A 19371-nucleotide genomic window follows, 5' to 3' on the forward strand; every position below is an offset into this window, starting at 1 on the left:
TGCTGCTATAGGCTTAGGCTGCTGGAGGACATAATGATCACTTTCATTCTCTTCACTACATTCTCACACTACTCTCCAATTTTGCATTATTTGCTGTTATTTCAGCTTTTAACTTTGTTCTCTCTTTTCTCTTCCTAGAAGCTACACCTGGCCTGGCTCTGTGTCTACCTGTGACACCTTTCTGGAGAAGGGCATCGTCCAAACTTCTGTTGGCAACAACTTAATGCTCACCCTCTACCGATGATCCACATAGCCCTGTCTTTCAGTGTTTAACCCTTTCTCTCTCCTAGACATGGCGATTGACTGAGCTTTTACAGTGACTAACTCTATGTGCTCTCTTTCAGACTCTAACCTTGAAACCTGGCTCAGAGTTTATCTGCTCTTTCTTTCTAGGTGAAACGACTAAAGGAGCTACATCCATTAACATTTACTTTTCCTTCCCATAGAAAGTACTTCTGGATCAGTGCTTCTTTGTTCTCTTTGAGTGTCTGCTCTGTTCTCTCAAACCCTCAGTCGGTCGTGGTAGACGGCCGCTCACACTGAGCCTGGTTCTGCTGGAGGTTTCTTCCTGTTAAAAGGGAGTTTTTCCTCTCCACTGTCGCTACATGCATGCTCAGTATGAGGGATTGCTGCAAAGTCAACGCTAGTGACTGTCCACTGTCTCTACATGCTCATCCAGGAGGAGGGAATGCTGCAAGTCACTGACTGGATGCAATCTGCTGGGTTTCCTTAGATAGAAAAACTTTTTATCCAATTTGAATAAATAACTGAATCTGACTGCACTGTTCAATGGTTACGATTAATTGGATTGTATGTACCTGACTTTTGTGAAGTGCCTTGAGACAACATGTGTTGTGAATTGGTGCTATATAAATAAACTGAATTGAATTTTAGTGGTTTTATGTATTTTGTTTTGCTTTTTTTGTTCAGTTTAATCATTGCCAAGTAAATCACATTGTTTTCCTTGTGTTTACCTTATAGTCTTTGTTTTGGGGGTTTTGCATGCTTCAGATCATTTTACCCATGCTTAGATTTGTTCCCTGATCTCAGATTTCCCTCACATGTACTTACATTATGACATTTTCCCTTCATTCAGTTCATCAGACTAATGTATTCTAGCAATCACCCTCTAAAATCTCACTTCCCTGGATTCTTAATTTAATGTCAGTTCCACCTGTTTCCTTTTGGAATTTGTTGTGCATGAATGTTTCTTCGTTTTTGTCTCCATGCCTGCTGTTACATTATTGAAAATGCAAATTTATCCATTCCTACCTGTTGATTTCTGTATTTGGGTCCTCACAACTCATTAGCATGTCTTAATATTTGGCACATTAAGGATGTCCTCTAGAAAACTGAGTCATTGGTGCTATTGTGTTTTAAATAAAAGCAATGAGATCCTGTATTATATTTTTTGTGTAAAAACCATGAAAGTGTGGCTTTTTTACTTCTTATTACACTCTGAGAATTTCACACTGTGATCATGCCTTGGGGTAAGTGCTAGAATACTGTAGATTTCTGGATATAAAAAAGTAGATCAAAAAAGAATGTTGAAAAAAAAAGATTTTCATTTTAATTCACAATTAGGTATTACTTTGTGTTGGTCTGTAACATGAAGTTTGTAGCTGGAAATGAGAAAAGGTTAATGGGTGTGAATACTTTTGCAAACATTTGTAAATAAGTATTAATACATTTTTCACAAACTAGGACATTTCATTGAATTAAAAAGAGGTCATTTTGACCGTAAACAGAGCAACTCCTGAATGAAACAAGGAATTATAAATATTACATATTATATATGAAATACATAAGTGGGCATTTGATGTAATTATCTCAAGCTGTCATCTCCAGCTTAAGCCAACAGTCTCAAAAACAGCAGTGAAATAAATGGTCTTGACATGCATCACTCTGGTGCACAAACAGTCCCCTGTGGTAACAACCTCTATTCCTGACGCCTTCTTTCATCTCTGTATTTGTGCGTTAAGGAGTCTGGATTTAAGAAGATCCTTAGCCTTGCAGCATCAGAGGCAACAGGGAAACACTAAATAGGATCATGCTGGGAGTCATTTATGACCACATCACTTGTAAACATTTTCTTTTCATTATAGAAATATTTGTGCCATCTGGGCTATTTGCATCATTTCATTACATTTTTAGAACCACTCTGATTGGAGGAAAATACTGTGACAAACGAGGGCTCATCCTATGCAGTGGGATGTGAATTATTAAGTGTTAATCTGATGCTAATTCATTATTGAAGCCACACTAGTAAACAAAATCCTATTAAACAATAGTACAGAAATACAGAAAAATCCGCAAGAGACATCCATCATTTCCTATAACCAATTCATGTGTGAGAAAACTACACTTTCAAACTATTTGTTAATATTCAGTGATGAAATGTGGTGGAGAAACCACAAGGACTGAATGAGGAGAGAACAGAATAGTATTTTATGTATTGTTATTTATCTGATGTGCAATGCATGCACAAGGGATGCAAGGGTAATGGCATGATTGGTGAACATACCCATCGATCCGGGCCGCGTGTCTATCATGCACAGGATGAAGATTATACACAGAAAACAGAAGATAAACAGTGGAGAATTACACATCTGTCACTGCATGGCTAAACTTAAAGAAGAAGCCTACCAACATATTGTCAGTGGCTCAGATTGATTTGATAAATTGTGACTTATTACATCCAAATGATATTGATGAAACATGCAGATTTTATCTACAGATCTACCACTAACTTAATGGGTCGAATTTAGTTCAAGGTCACTTTTGTCGTATGATCAAAGCATCTCACTGAAATGGTCAAAAAAGAGCATCCAGGTACTGAAAACAATGTCGGCATACCCTCCATCCTTATCATTATTCATCGTTGCCTGACCTCTCCACATTCAGAGTGCCCATACCAATGTGATAGGCCCATTTGGCCTTTTAATTTCCTCACAGTGACTGGACAAGCTAAGAATCTTGAACTTAACTGTGCTCATTACAACTGCCTCTCTGAAGTCTAGCAACAAAGTGGGGCCTGTAAAACAAGAGCTACAAGACACATTCTATACTGCTTTCTCATTTTCAGATAAAAGCTTCACAAGGTCTCCATGAAATGTCTGATGTGCTAACAGATTCACAATACCAAGACCCTGTTTTACAGCTCGTATATGGACCATTTTTCTTTAAAGGTGCTTTTAGGAGACTGCAAAACTATTTGCACCTTCTCTTATTTTTGCAGGGCCTATTTAGTGTCAATGTCAGAAAGACACACTTCAGACCAGCTTACAGTACCAAGCCAGAAATGTCACAATATGGCAGCAACCAAGCTTAGACATTCATCTTATTTTAATTATTCTTGTAGCAAAATTTGAAAGGTAGTCTTCGTATTTTCTGCACTCTTTATCATTAATGATACAGTTTTTTACAATACAGTTTTTTACAACAGTATAATTTTTTTTCTCTGTTTTTTAAAATTATTTGGGTGGAATACGTACTTAAGCTCTGTGGGCTTTGTCTAACACCACCCTGCAATGTGTTTATTGTATTTCCTGCATTTAATTGTGCAAGTTTCCCTGGTAAAACATTGTACAGTGGAAACAAATCATAAGTAACATCAATATAGTCAGGTTAAAAACCGTTCCTTTCCAAACTTTTGCTGGGCACTGTTGGTAAGATGGTAAAATGCTCTGCCTTTTCCTTATTAAACAGGGACAAGGACAAATTTGGCTGTTTGGAAATATATCAACGCATGGGAAACACCTTATTTAAAATTTAAAATTTAAAATTGAAGGATCATCACTTAGAACTATTTTCAATGCAGGTACAGATGGCAAAATACGTTACATGTCTGTTAAGTGACTGACTCCAGTTAACTAGCTGATATGAGCTAGCCAAACTACCACCATTACTCTTGGGAAAGGGAATAGGAAAAAGATATAATAATCATCACAAAAGCATCTTTAAAACTATCTCTCACATTACATTTGTTTTCTTTTATTCTCTGTTATTATTATTAAAACATTTGTAGGGCATAAACATCGAACTGAAGATACATTGAAGCATAGATACATACAATAGTCAGTCACACTTTCTTGGTCACACATCTGCTCCATAGATCCTGGACTCCGCAGGTTTTCTCGAAATTATAAGGTCTAATGTAAACAACTATTGCTTTTTTGAACAAATTTCTTAATTGTCTATCTTCTGACTGAAGTGAACAATGAACTACACAAAAAAGTCAAATTTTCTATCTTGCAAATGAAACACTACAAAGAAAGCAATAATACAGTATTATTTCATGATTTCTATCAAGGTTTAGAGAAACATAGGACCTCAAACTTTGAAGGAAAAAAAAAAAAAAAAAACGTGTTATCTTCCAAACCTTTAAGATGACATTAGAGCAGCAAAATTTGATGGAATAGAAAACAAGAAAATGACAAACTTTTTTCCTGCAAATCTGAACAACTCCTTGAATGAGACTTGAGGGCCCAAAACAAAAAGGCGTTCTTCATTGATTTTTAAGCTTTCCAGTAATAGACCTCAGCAGCCTAAATTATTGTTTTGAAGGCTAGAAAAGTGAAATTGTTTTCTAATGTGTGCACTGTAGGGATGATGGTTAATGGTAAGCTGAAGTATAGTGGTGTATATATCAGTGTGTGCATCTCAGCACTCACCCCTTCGCTGTTCTGTCCGCTTTTAGCAAGCATTTCCTGTAGAGCCCGAACAGACAGAGACTGCTCCAGCACAAAGGTACAGATGCACAGGTCTGGGGGCACATACTGCAACAACAACCAACACAGGCTTTAAAACATTTAAAATATCGTCATGATATCAATAATCTGTTTCTTTAAGCCGTGATTACTGATTGAATGATTGCTAGTGTGATATCCTAGTTTGGCAGATTTAAACATTTAGAATATTTTATTCCATGTTAAAAACAGATTTTGAATTAAGTAATAATAATAAAGATGAAAAAGGAAAATATCAAGAACTCAGAAACGTAGATTATCCTTATAATCAGAAAACTATAAAGGACAAAAATACAACAGAAACTTGTTGTCAGTTGTTGAACAAGTCTTATTGTGGTTGCCAGAAAAGAAACCCAGAAAAGCCAGAAAAGAAAGTTGCTCCCAGGTCTGTAGGGATACTATGATTAGATTCCCACTCATAAAATCACAGCTGACTGCTGCACTTCTACTTGTTTCAAAGAAAGTTCATCCTAAATGTGTGGGTGACATTAATTAAACAGTACTTTAAAGAGATTAACATTAATTTCTCTCTGGATGATCTCAGTATGTGTATATAGCAGATAAGTCTTAGAAGAAGCTCAATAAGAAAATTTGAAAAGTTGCCAAATTGCATTCCAAAATCCAATTCAGACCAGCACCAGACAGGCCAGCTAAATAACTGACAGAATGGGGAAGCTGCTGTGGGGACATTGTGGCTACAAGATAAATGGTACCAACCTGAAAACTCTGCCTGCCTCCTATTTCAGTTCTGAACTCCTTTTTAAGTAGATCATCCATGCAGGTCAATCTAACCTCGTTTAATGCTAACTTTTACACTCTTCAAAGTCTGGTTGTTTAAAGTACAAGATACCTAAATTAAAATAAAAATATTGCTTTTTTAATTACTTGTTGAAATCTTTGTGAGTGATGTCAGCAGAACTAAAACAATTGAAATGAGATGTTTACATTCATTGTATAAAGACACATACCTTTTTTTCTTACTGTCTGACATAAAATGAGGCTTAAACTGTCCTGTTTTTTCTCAGTTAGGATTACCAGAATTATTTCTATTTGCAAAATCCAAGAACAGTAAGAGAGGTAGTTGTTTTAAATGTTTTCTTCCCCTAATTTCTTCATATCCAGACGTTTTTAGACATTTTCTCCTCAATATTTAGTAAACGTGCATGTTAATCTGTATGACATGGGTTAAACATTGTGTGTATCCCTTCAGCCATATTTGTACTGTGGATAATGACGGAGCTCTTTTGTTCTGGAGTTGATAGGCACATTTCCCACCAAAACCTGTTGATCACTTTACGTTACAAAACCCATCTGCTTCCTGATGATTGTATGATAGCTGGATATTCCCATTGTGTTTATACTTGCATATTTGTTTAAACAGATAAACATGGCACCTTCAGGCATCTGTAAATTAAACCAAAAGATAAACCAGACTTGTAGAGCTCACAAAAAAACCGTTTCTCTAAAAGCAGATTACAGTTTGCAGATGCATTCAGCCAGAAAGACCATGGCTTTTTGCATACATGTGCTGTGGTCTAAAGAAGCAAAAACTCAAGTGTCTGGCCATAATGACTACTGTTAAATTTAGACGGAAAACGGGGCAAAACAATTGTGGCCAAAGCTGAAAAGGTGCGCGTGAGCAATGCGGCCTACAAATGCAATTCAGTTACAGCAGTTCTGTCTGGAGGAATGAGCTAAAATCCCTAGCAAACTGTTAGCAAGTTGATAACCAGCTTTGTTGTATCATTTAAAGGCAGTCTTCAGTGTTAAGTTAAACCAAATCTTTCAAGGAAAATATGCTGAATCTGCTTTATTGTAATGGAGCCGTGGGATGTTACAAAATGTGCAAAAGTTACAGAGAAGTGAAAACCTTTGCAAGGGTAAAACAGATGATTAGTAAAGAAGGTATCTTAAGTTAATAATATGCATTTTGTAGGTACTGACTGTCAAACTGGGTACAAAACAAAGACATAGTATTACTGATGCAATGGTAAGTGGACCTATCTCCAGTGGTCATAATATTAGGTTTCTAACAGACAAAAGCTGTTGGTTCTAAATCACATTCAAGCAGATGTTCACAGACCAATTGATGCTGCTATTTAAACTATGCTCTCGTGTAATCAACCAGGTTATGTGCTTCATTAGCACATTAGTTTACCCTGGAAAAGGAGTCCTCCTATTGAATCGCACACCTCTAAATTGCCTCTTTGGGGTGTTTTTTCAAATCTCTGTCATTGCTCCCAAAAATGGGGTGATGCCTTTCATAAAAACAGCAGGTAATGAAGACAAAGTGCAAGAAAGAGAAAATATCCATCATACTTGTCAGGTGTAATTACCATCCAATATGGAGTGAAAGCCTAACCTCCCGCTCTAACACACATACAGGTTGGGAGACCTGAAGGAGAGACCATACCAAACTTTACCAGGTTATGGATCTCTGGTCTTATGCAAATTTAAATTAAACTCTTTAGCTTCACCTATTTCCTACTATCTTGTATCTTTAATTTTTAACCTCATCAATGGTGCTATCTTAAACTGGCTTAATCTCATACAGATGGACAAACAATAAAGTGAAATGCAACAATGAGGCATTTCCAACTAATAAGAGGAACACCTGACTGTGGGTGGGCTTATAACATGGATGCTGTACTAATAAATGTATTAAGGTGGCAACCAGCTGTTTACAAAGTGAAACAATTACATTTTCCTAATTACTTGGTCACGCAAAACTGCAAATGTAATTGTAATAACAAAAATAGGCAATTACAGGTAACGCTTCTTTAGAAGAATTCCTCAAACACATCCAAGCGTGTATTTCCAGTTTTTTTTTTATCATCTTACAGCAGCCCCACAGAGATATGATGCTGTAGCTGAACCTTTTTAGGAGAAACTCATCAGTGAGACCGCGGTCAATTAAAGCTGCTTTGCTTTTGCTTTGAGGAAACATTGAACTGCCTCTTTAGGCTTCGTAGCCTGGCTTCACTAATTGTCTGGTCCAAAATAAGAACACAGTTCACAGATGTCTCTTATCTAAATGGATGGATCCTTTCATGCAATCCACATTTTATGCATTCTGCTTTATGTGGCATTTGTTGATTCCGTTAGTGAATGTGTGCATGACCATAGGGTTTATTATGTAAATGCAATGCAAACAAATTTAATCAAATTAAGTGCATGATTCTGAGCAGAGCTGCCTCGCTTCAGTAACATGCATCTGGGTTCCACAGAACAATTTTTTTTTCAGATTTAAATGGCGCCATCAACGGAGTCAGCCTACCTTCGCCTCAGATGTAGGCTCCAGGTAACATAAGCGATTGCCCAGCCCTTCAGCAGCCAGGCAGAACTTGCGATTCTCCTTCTGGATGCACGCCACACACTGGAGCACCACTTCATCATCCTGCCAAGACAAAACTGACTTCAAACTGTGTCTCTGTGCAAACAACAGTTCTGTTTGACTGTGTGTGTGTGTGTGTGTGTTTGGGTGTCACATCCTGAGAGAAACCACATTCACCCACATGCATGCCAATTCTAGCTCATCAATCAGAGGAGATTCTTGTACAGTGTTGGTTTGTGAGTGAAGAACTTTTTTCAAACAGTGGTTAAAAAAAGAAAACAGAAGGAGACAGAATAAAAAAACTCTAAATGAATGAGGGTTGAACTGAACTTATAATATACTGCATGTAGTCTAGAGCAAGGGGAAAAAATGGATAATGGCAAAACATCTGTTTCTGCAGAATATAGTATATGCCAGGAGAAAGTTGTAAGGTTGTAATTACTAACTCCAAGTTTTTGAAGAGCATTCTTCTTTAACAGGATTGCCACCCTGTTTGTAAGGTTCAGAGGCATACTGAGGATCTAGGTTAGAATCCTAAACCAGTATTAGAGGTAGTTAAATGGCATGATCCACATAAACAAACCATGACAGTAAATAGTAAATCATAACCCTTGAAATAAACCTTCATTAGGTTTATTAATTATATGGATATGAAGACTATTTCTTGCCACACAAGAAGAAAAAGCACCAGCAATTAAACTGATTATCATAATTAATGGCAATTTCAAATGTTTTTTAGATCTCATATAGGAAAAAAAAGTACAAACACAATTGTACTACAAATACAGCAGATAGCAGATTTATAAAGTAATTTTATTTATAAATTAAACACTGCACCTCAAGAACTCCATTAAATCTTCAGTTTGGAAAAAACTATTTTCTTTCAGAGTCGATCAAGATGCACCAGGCCGACTGATGGGTAACAAGGCCACAACATGAGAGCTTTCAGGTGAAACAATGTAAATAATCAGCTAATTCCTTTAAGAAGAAATTAAAGTTGCTGGCTCCTGAAGCAAGTAAAGACAAAACCAGAAGGCTGGAACGAGAAAACATACAGTACACTACAGAAGAAGTCAAAACATCATAACGATAGTAGGTATGGTTAGGGTAAACTTTATGTTAGAGCATGGAAAATAAACTGTATGATTAAACCTTTAGATAAGTAAAAACAGTAAATGCAAAAAATTTGTCATTTACAGCTAATAGAAAGAGTTCAATGATTTTTTTACATTGTCACAGAGCTCATTGTAGCTTTGATCCTCCTGATTTCTCACAAGTATGTGTTCACTTTTCAACAAATTAATCTACTGGGAGTTAATTCAGTACTTGAAAAATTATAAATATACATATATATGTTCTCAGAGTTTGCTAATTGCTTCTCTATGAAACAGATTAAATAATTTCAGTCAGTCAGTCATTTTCTATACCGCTTCTTCCATAGTGGGTCGCGGGGGAGCTGGTGCCTATCTCCAGCAGTCTATGGGCGGGAGGCGGGGTAAACCCTGGACAAGTCACCAGTCCATCGCAGGGCAACACACAAACAACCAAGCACACACTCATTCATACACCTATGGGCAATTTAGAGAGACCAATTAACCTTACAGGCATGTCTTTGGACTGTGGGAGGAAGCCGGAGTACCCGGAGAGAATCCACGCATGCACGGAGAGAACATGCAAACTCCATACAAAAAGACTCCCGGCCAGGAGTCAAACCCAGGACCTACTTGCTGCAAGGCAACAGTGCTACCAACTGCGCCACTGTGCAGCCCAGAATAATTTCACTGGGATTAAATAGAGCAGTTTTTAAAAAGGCACACTTTAAACCATGAGATATTTTTTAAGTTATCAAATATGAATTTAAGATTAGTTTAATGTTATTTAAATAGCGCATTTTAAACCATAAAAAATGGGTTTTAATAAGTGAAAAGAGAAAATTGTTTTGAGAAATTAACACAGGTGTTTTCAGAGAAAGACCTGATATCTGGTCATAAATGATTTACACTATTTTATTTATCGATTTGATAGTATTGTGATTTGTTTATATGTGCTATTGGGTCTTTATGAGTGTTATGTTTATACCCATTTAATATTTTAAACTTTGTACAATATTGTTTGTTTCTATGTGCCCAAAAGCCCAACTTGGGAGAACCAGTGCAAATTAATAAATGCTGAAGTGTTCAGATTTTGTTGGAATCCAAAATTAATAAAATGACTCATCTTTTAAGGCAACAATTGCTGCAAAAATATTTTTTCAACAACTTTTTCAAGTACTTCAACTCAATTACTTGGCCAACAATGAGTGTAGATCCCATGCTGACAAATTCATGGTGGAAGCTGGAAAAACGATCCTTAACAAAACAAAATCATTTAGAAGGTCAGAACCATACTGATAAAAACTGCAGCTTATTTTTATCCTTATTTTTATCCTTAAGGTTATCTAAAAGAATAAAAGCTTATTTAAAATAAAAGGTAGTGCTGTTTCTCCATTTATTGTATTTCTCCATTTAAAGTACAGTTTAGAGCGGAAAAATATTAAGGTTTTTACTGACATTGTGTTATTTTTTCTCCTGTTTTACATATTATTGATGAGAGTTGTGTAAGGTTTTTGCAAGGGGTTGTAGGAAGGTATCAGTGTAAAAAAACATTGCTTGAAAAGCTTTTTTATAATGTGATTGCTTTGTTAAAAAGGCTAATACAGGTGTGAAAATATGAAAAAGCCAAAGTAAGCATATGTGATCACTTCAACATCTTCGCGAGGAGATATATAGCCCCTTTATCAATAAAAAAAAAAACTTTGGCATATCTTTCTGCATGACTCTTGTACTGCAAGAAGATAAATACTAAGAAGTGGATCAATCAATCAATCAATCAATCAGACAGTGATTATAGTTATAGCTGATCTCTTTATTCTCTTCACCCAAACTTCTTTAACTTTACAAATACACTAGAGTAAAATTGGCTGCAGCATTTAAACAATGAGACAGTTAACTGAATGTCTTTATGTACGTAAAGCAAGTCACTGAAAGCCTTTCATATTGCATTAGTATAATAACAATGTGCGGCATTGTGTGTGCATTTGTGTGAGTATGCAGTGCTGGTGAAAGATTTTCATCATATGACTCATCATGGGTAGGAATATTAATGCATTTGGACCATTTCTTTCCAGGATGGACTGATAATACAACGATTTTAGTGAGTTTCAAAGACAAGAAAAAACGTTGGATTTAGTGGTGCAGCTGTGAGCACGATTATCTTAAAGCAAGAAAGCATGTTCTCCTTGTGAATGCATTGGTTGTTTACTGGTACTCCTGCTTCCTCTGACATAGCAAAATGACTGTTGGGTGAATTAGTCATTTGTCCTTAGGTGCATAGATTGTTGTATTTTCCGTGTTGCCCTGTGATGAACTGGCACACTGTCCAGGGTGTACCCAGACTTTCACCCAGTGACCGCAGGAGAGAGGCCCCCATCGACCTACAACCCTGCAAGACTAAGCAGCTATAGCTAATGGAAGTTGGATTTATTTTGGATTCTGGATGCAAATCCACATTTATCTGTATTATATTTACATTGTAAAATATACATACACACACCCTGTTTAATTTTATCTGACTAAATGTCCCTTAAAAATTTACATCTATAAAGAAGACTAATTTCAATTGGATGGTTATGTGGACCAGAACCATCTGAATGCTATTTTTAACCAGCTCCATATAAAATACTTTTACATTCGCTGTTAGGCACATAGATAAACAGCTTGAAAATAACTACTAAGCAAAATTGTATACTCCTCATGTTTTAAGATCCTGGGAAGCATTGTCCACATATTTAGGCTTTGGAAAGGCCATTTCAAAAGCATTTTAATGTGTCAGAATGAAGAAAACTGTTTAAACTGACAAATGTGTGAAGGAATGAACATGTGAATTTCTAATCAAAGAACATTAACAACTGTCAAGCATGGTGGTGGTAGCATCATGTTGTGGGGCTTTTTGCTGTCAGTGGTAGTTGTGCGTTTCACCAACCAGTTGAGATAATGGAGAAGGAGGACCAGCTCCAAACTCTTCAATTTTACCACGATGGACTACTGAAACTTAGACAAAACTGGATTTTCCAACTGGACAATGATTACAAACTCGTTTTTGAATGGATAAAGAAAGCTAACATTAACCTTATAAAAATTTGCTGCACTTTGAAGCCAAGACCTTTCCAGGAAAGCAACTATTGTTTAAGTAAGTACCAATTCTGTCAAGCAGAGGGCTCAAGTATTTAGCGAGAATTATGGCTACAAAAAGCGCATGATTTAGGTGTAGTATTATTAGATGTTTTAAACAACATCTAATGCAATACAGTATTAGTAGACCTGTAGATATACATTGGAGTTAGTATGTATAATTTAGAAGTATGTGGGAGTTAAGAGAAAATTCACAACAAATTCAAACTTGTGCAGTGGTTTTTGATGTCATTAAAGTTGAAAAAACGTTCTAATGAATGTTTAAAGTCCCAAAATGAATAACATTCACTAACATGATGAGGTTTTAATCATTATTTTAATTGGCATTGTGTTATCCTCCACTGAAACTTTTACTTTAACTACTGTTTATGGCCAATGCCTGCCAGTGAAGTATTCATAACTGTCAATTGTGTGCAGCATTTAGGTTAATGAACAGAATAATTAAAATAATAAAATAATAAATAAATGAAATTGAACTGCAACTTTCTGTTGGGTCTCCATGTCTTAAAACAAACATCTGATGACACTGCTGTCTTTAAGACTTGACTATGTTTAAAGCATTGGCCTTGTAAATGCTGAAATGGACATAGTTACTCTTTATTACAGCAGAGCAAGCAGAAAGTTGCTGATATCGACTGCTTTGGGACAGCCAGAGGGGGGGCTTCTGCACAATTGCCAGCTCCATTATTTAATGTGAGGGAATTGTGCTGAGAGCAGTGTGCAGCAGCACTAGTGGTAGTAACAGTGAAGCACTCTTTTATAGCGTTACATTGCAGCACACTGCGTTTGCAGCACATAGTCAGAAATAGGGAAGAGAAGCACTAGAGAGCTCAAGGAGATAATGCCTGCAGAAGCACACTATGAAAATCACTATGACAAGCCCTAGGGCCATGACAACCACAACCTGCAAATGTGTACGCTGCTGTTGTCTTATAACTTTTATAAAAAAATGTTTTCTTAAAGAAGTGAAATTATAAAGGCTTAGTTACTGGCAATAAAAATATAAAGTCAATAATAGTTACTTTAGTAGGTAACACAATTCTGGAAATAAATATTTCATCAAAATAGTTAAACTTCTTTTTCAATAGTTTTGAGTCCTAACTCGTTTCTTCCTATCTTTCCTTATGATAATCTTTTAAATTTGTAGTAAAGTTAAGGGCCATCATTTTGCATTAATATTCCTGAATCAATCTATCTCATAATTTCTCAAATGCAGTCTTAAGGCTGAATATTTTCTTTCTGGTGAGCTGACCTCATTAGACGCATAACCAAGAAGAATGAGATCTCTATTTTATCCTTAGAATTAAAAATAATTTAAATTAATCCAATGAACAAATCTTTAGGTAAAAACCTAGAAATTGACATCACCAATAAAATCAGGAACTAAATTGATACATTTTCTGATTTTTATCAGTCAAAAAAACTATTAATGAATAAAACAACTCTACAACTAATCCAAATGCTACTTTTTGACCAGGAAACAAACACTCAAAATACAATACTGTATGTACAATACTGTTACTTTGGATTTCTATTGCTTTTAATAGTCTTTCATTTATTTAAATGTATTGTACAGTTGTGATTTAAAACAATGTATAACCAGTTGGGTGAAATACATTTTTATTTTGATTTACCCCTTTTCTATGTATTTGAAACATAAAAATTTTTCTCATCATGTATATCTTTATTAGCATCTATTTCTTGATTAAATATATAGTTTTATGATTTTCAAATACTTTTAGTGTTTGGGACCAGTCATTATAATTATGCCATGACTCATGTTTTTACATTCAGTCTCCACCCTGTAACCTGAAACATATAAAAGGTTTGATACAATTATCAATCAGCTTTCTGTATTCTAAGCCAAACAAAACAGAATTGTCAACCTTAATAAAATTATTTTTAATCAGCCCCATATGAAAAACTTACATTAGCTGTCCAGCTTGTAGATAAACAGCTTGATTGAAGCTTGATACCCCTCATGTTTTAACATGTTTTGACACTTCTTCCATGTGTTAGATTTTGTTATGATTAAACTAGTTCTACAAGGCTATTTGAAGTGATTTGCAAAAACAGAGTTATGTAGTTTAAAGTTCAAGTCACAGGTACATGTTTCCGGTGCTAAGGTTTAAACTATTTCTTTTTCCTGCAGTTGTCCACTTTCCTTGTTTTTTTAAGCACACATTGAACAATATGCTGTCCTGACTGGATACAAAAAAAACAACAAAACATGACAGACTTTGAAAGACCTTCAGTTGAACTATTAATTCAATCTGAAAAGACTCACAAAGAAAGGGTTGGCAATTAGAAAAGTTTTAATGATGTGAAATTACATTATTATATCTTTGGCGCTCAGACCTAGGAGGAAGACATGAATGCTGAGAATGACATGAGCTAAGATGAACATTTGTAAGGCTTATATTTAGAGATGTATTCCCCCTGATCCGACACTGGTGGTGGATTGGCAGCCTGGGAGCGAGGAAGCCAGGAGTAGATGTGAAGAAAGATGGTGGAGGTGGGGTGGAAGAGGGATGAGCTCAGCTGACAAGCGAGGAGGATCACAGCTGAAGGTCCTTTAAAAACAAGGCGTCGGAAGGTGATTGGATGATGAATCAGGCAGACAGGATGCTGATTGGAAGGCCGGGAGACGCACGGGGAAGTCATTGGACGGTGGAGACGGCGAGGGTGTCTTTCATTCTGAATTTTCATTTGAACTCCATTTAAGTCTGTAAAGGTTTATGTTTATAGTTTGTGTTTTTATCCATACTACGTTTTACTCTGCATGCTGCTAGGAGGGAAACACTTGAGCAAACACCCACTACTGGATCTGATAGTGTCATTCATAGCAGTTATTGGAAAGGATTTGGATGATGCCAAGTGGCACAAATCAATATAAAAATGTTATTCAACTCAGATGTAGATTGAAATTAATAGCCCTTTATGGCAACCCAACACTTGGCTTGGACAGAACATACCATTAGTCTCATTGTTGGGTGAGAAAGCACCGGGCTGATTCGGCCCACAGAAGGACCATATTGATCCACTCATTGCAAACAGAATTTGCTTCGGTCTCATTCTTCCTACACTTAAGCTTTACTTACTCATCCCCTGTAGTACTTGACTTACACACAGTAGGGAATCAGAGGACTCACTACTATCAGTCATACACAGAGACATTAGGTTGCATGAAAGACGATGCTCTCCCTAATTTGGAATGACTCAGTTACTAAGATCTGAGGAAAATATTTGACTCAGAGATTCTGCCACTGTCAGCTAGGCTGCCTAAATATGTTTGCAATGTGGCTCTAATGAAGAAACAAAAGTTCGAGCCTCAACTGAGTGATGCAAAGAAACGCAAAGAGAGAAACGGGTCCCAGAAAACCTCTTTCAAATTTACTCTACCCTTGGTGATTAAATTTGAAAAACTGACATAACTAACTAAATAACTAACACATTTCTAATACTGTCATTATTTTCAAAATAGCTCTGACCCACATACAGAGAACACTCTGGAGAAAGAATGAAAAGTAATAAAAGTTGTTTATTTGGGAACAAAATGAATAGGGAACGTAAACAGGCAAAACTCCAACTGTTGGGGAAGAGAATTGGTAAATACAGGGAACACATGGAGATGGCAATAAACAAGAAATTTCGGGAAGGAAACATCCGGCTTAATGAATGGATGTGGTCAGGTCGCCAGTGATAGAGGGATTCGGGTTGTTGAAATCCAGTCTACTTAGTTGATCACTTGGTTGTGACTTAATTGTGCTTGGTGAAAAGGTGAGGTTGTTTCCTTGTGCTGATACTTGCGGTGGAGGGTGGACAGGTTACGCTTAGTTCTTGGTCCAGGAGATGAAGGTTGCAGGAAACTGCCAGCTTGGTCGAAGATCCAGACCAAAACGAAGTAGAGAACGAAATCCACAAAACGAAGTTTAACCAGGAAACACTTAGCTCACAGAATCCGTGGTTCAGAGATGTAAATCCAAAAGGTCCTGGTACTTGGTCTGCAAAAACACATGAACAAAGTTAATCCAAAAACAAGAGATGAAGCATAGACTTTGCATTGGCTGAGCTTGTTACCACAGAAGGCAAACACTCTGGTATCGAAGTACTGGCAGCCACCTGCTTAAATACTCCACCAAGCAATCAGCAGGATAAGTCGCACCTGTCACCCAGCACACCTGCGAACTTCAGCACAGTCTGGAAACACTGAAACACAAGTTGCAAGCACAAAATACACAAACACAACCCAGATCCCGACAAATACAGTGCTTGAAATAAACTTTTTCTCACTTTGTCTCATTACAGCCACGGACTTCAACAAAACAAACTAACAAAACAAAAAGGTTTTTATTGGAAAATTATGATAGACTGAATCGGCAACATGGCCAGAAATGATACAGACCTGAGCAGTGTTCAAAATATAACAGTAATTTGTTTTAGTAGTTTTCCTATGTTTTGTATTGTTTTTTTATGAAATATCTGCGTAGACCTTCCACAACAAAATAATGGAATAATGAATTCTCATGTCCTTCATTTTCCACATGGAAAGTAACTTTCAAGAATATATATTTATTCTGTTTTTGTCTTTCTTTGTTCTAAAATCTAAGTATATAAATAGTGTGCTTTATTTTAACTATAAACACAACATGAATGCTTAGTGGGCCTAGACTCATTGTTTTTAATAGGAGGGATGAGAGGATGCCTCTTTGGAAGATGCTACTTTACTGCAGGCTGCAGAAAATAAAACAAAAAAAGCCATATGTCCTCGGGAAAATATCAAAAGTGTTTAAATTCAATGTTTGTGCTGACATTGTATCAGCTTATATTGTAATACAACTTTAGTGCCTAAAAAATAGATTTAACAACATTCATTCAAGATAGACCGCTACAGGAGATCCTTCCTGCCCACAGCCTTCATCATCTACAACGGCTCTTTGAAGAAAACTGTATAATATGAGCTACAACAACATTTAATATGCTGTCACTTTGAGTTCCTCTGCATTTCCTGGGGGCACCACTGTATCTATGGTTTGTTTAAATTTGTAATCTGTCCAAGTCAAAAAAGCACACTGTGAGCACATGGCCCAATGCAAAGAAGAGACACCTATGGGTTTTAATGGCTACCATTGAAAAGTTTGACATGGCCTGTCTTGTGGTTTTAAAAATACCATTTAAACAGGTGACAATAAAGATAAAAACCTTTATTTTCCCATTGCTTATCAAACACAGTATCTCAGATGCAAGCAGAAAACAGTGAATTTAAAGCAGGGATACGTCAACCAGCAAAGACAGCAACATCTAAATGTAAAGACAACTTTTTGAAAATGTTTTTGTCGAAACAACAAGCAAAAAGAAACAACATGAGTAACCCTCTCCAGCAACTTCAGCAGCCAAAGTGAGTTAACTTTTAGTTGGATATTTGTGGTCTTCAGAATAGTCTGGTTTGTCTGTTGAACTTGTTACCTATTTGTCAGATTTGTTGGACCACTGGAATTATAGCTGAGGGTCTGCTTACACTCGGCAAGACAGGCAAAATAATAAAATGACTTTCTTACAATAAGAGCCTTAAGCACCCAGTGCTGTGAAAAAGCATATATAAATTCGACAAAGAAATTAATGCATCTGACTATGTGTGATAATACTTTTTGCATAATTGTCATTACATTTTGCATTGCATGGACAGATCTATGCTAAAATGTAAAATAAAGTTTTCAAAACAGTGTTCAACTTCAGCATGGTATGTAAAAACCTAAATGACACTCATACAGAAAAGTCGATTATACCCCCCATTAAGAGGAAATTGCTATTGCTAAGTATATTCCATTAAAGTAAAGACCTGTGGTGATAAAATCCAGACTCCTCTCCACCAGCTGCAACATCTTTCAGCCTCGCTCTTTGAAGTCAGATTTGCTCTGTCCTCTTTAGCTTGATGCCGTGCCAAAGAATCTGGTGAATCAACATCAAGCTAACCCAAGTGCACCCTTGGGAGGAGGCTCAAGGTTACAGAGACACACAGAAGGAAAAGGAGGAAGAAAGGGATAGAAGAAGGTACAGTGATGGAAAAAGATCAGAGCCACATACACAGTAGAGCAGGAAATTGCTGAACTTGCCTCCACTTGTTTTTGTCCCCATGTGGCACTGCTTTGCAACGTAATGGGTAATAAATCTTCATCATCACCCAGAGCATGCTTCCTGTGAACACTAAATAGAGACTGGCTCAAATGCAGAGACTTTGCTCCAGGACAGATTGACACTGCTGGATGGGCACTGGTTATACCTTCTTCAAACACACACTCCTTCATCAACTTTCTTATATCACATACAAACACACACACACACACACATATATGTTCAGACAATAGATAGAAAGACCTGGAGTTCTTCAGCCCCATTTTAAGTTATCTACTATTAGTAAAGCAGAAGAGGAGATAACTGGATTTTATTTATTACAGACTTTTAAAAACTGTGGGGATTTGGGATTTAGAGAACTATTGACTGACAAAAATTATGTTATTATTTTTCTGTGCTCTACAAAAGTAAATTTTGTTTCACAACCCTTTTTAGGGAGTAATCTCTTGTAATCTCTTACAATGGTCTTGCCAAGGGACTTTCTAACGATTTTTCAAAGGTTTTCTTTGGGATTTGGCAGTTTAGTCATTGTACCTGGCAATGACTTTATATTTAGCAGTGTGCTAAATATAAGGAAAGTGGACAAATGGAGGTAAAACGAAGGACTATAAGGCCTAAAAACTATGTGCAGAAGATGAATGATACTGGAAAGTCTTGTCTTTAAGAAATTGGATTCAGTTAATAAGATGCTGGGAATCAGTTTATTCACCAGAAATTCTGATTCTGAAAACATTTCCGATATTTTAATGTGAAACACCATCAGAACGGGCTGCACGGTGGCACAGTTGGTAGCACTGTTGCCTTGCAGCACGAAGGTCCTGGGTCCGATTCCCGGCCAGGGATCTTTCTGCATGGAGTTTGCATGTTCTCCCCGTGCATGTGTGGGTTCTCACCGGGTACTCCGGCTTCCTCCCACAGTCCAAAGACA

At 36.7% G+C, this 19371-nt stretch overlaps 1 protein-coding gene and 1 long non-coding RNA gene across 2 annotated transcripts in view; both read right to left on the reverse strand.

Annotated features, from left to right (window-relative positions):
• Window positions 1–8269, reverse strand: part of LOC124855599 (ryanodine receptor 3-like) — a 144037-nt gene extending 135768 nt beyond the window's left edge. The window contains exons 1-3 of the mRNA XM_047345570.1: window positions 8264–8269; window positions 8026–8145; window positions 4674–4778 (exon numbers count right to left, since the gene is read on the reverse strand). Coding sequence (XP_047201526.1) covers window positions 4674–4778; window positions 8026–8145; window positions 8264–8269 — 231 coding nt within the window. The remainder of the gene's footprint in view (window positions 1–4673; window positions 4779–8025; window positions 8146–8263) is intronic.
• A 7563-nt stretch (window positions 8270–15832) lies between these two features.
• Window positions 15833–16593, reverse strand: LOC124856029. Its single transcript, XR_007035223.1, has 2 exons — window positions 16392–16593; window positions 15833–16315 (listed from the first exon to the last, which is right to left on the reverse strand). It is a non-coding gene; the product is annotated as an uncharacterized LOC124856029 (long non-coding RNA).
• Between the last annotated feature and the right edge of the window lie 2778 nt (window positions 16594–19371).

Source organism: Girardinichthys multiradiatus, chromosome 19 (assembly GCF_021462225.1).
Source record: "Girardinichthys multiradiatus isolate DD_20200921_A chromosome 19, DD_fGirMul_XY1, whole genome shotgun sequence".
NCBI classification, from domain to species: domain Eukaryota; kingdom Metazoa; phylum Chordata; class Actinopteri; order Cyprinodontiformes; family Goodeidae; genus Girardinichthys; species Girardinichthys multiradiatus.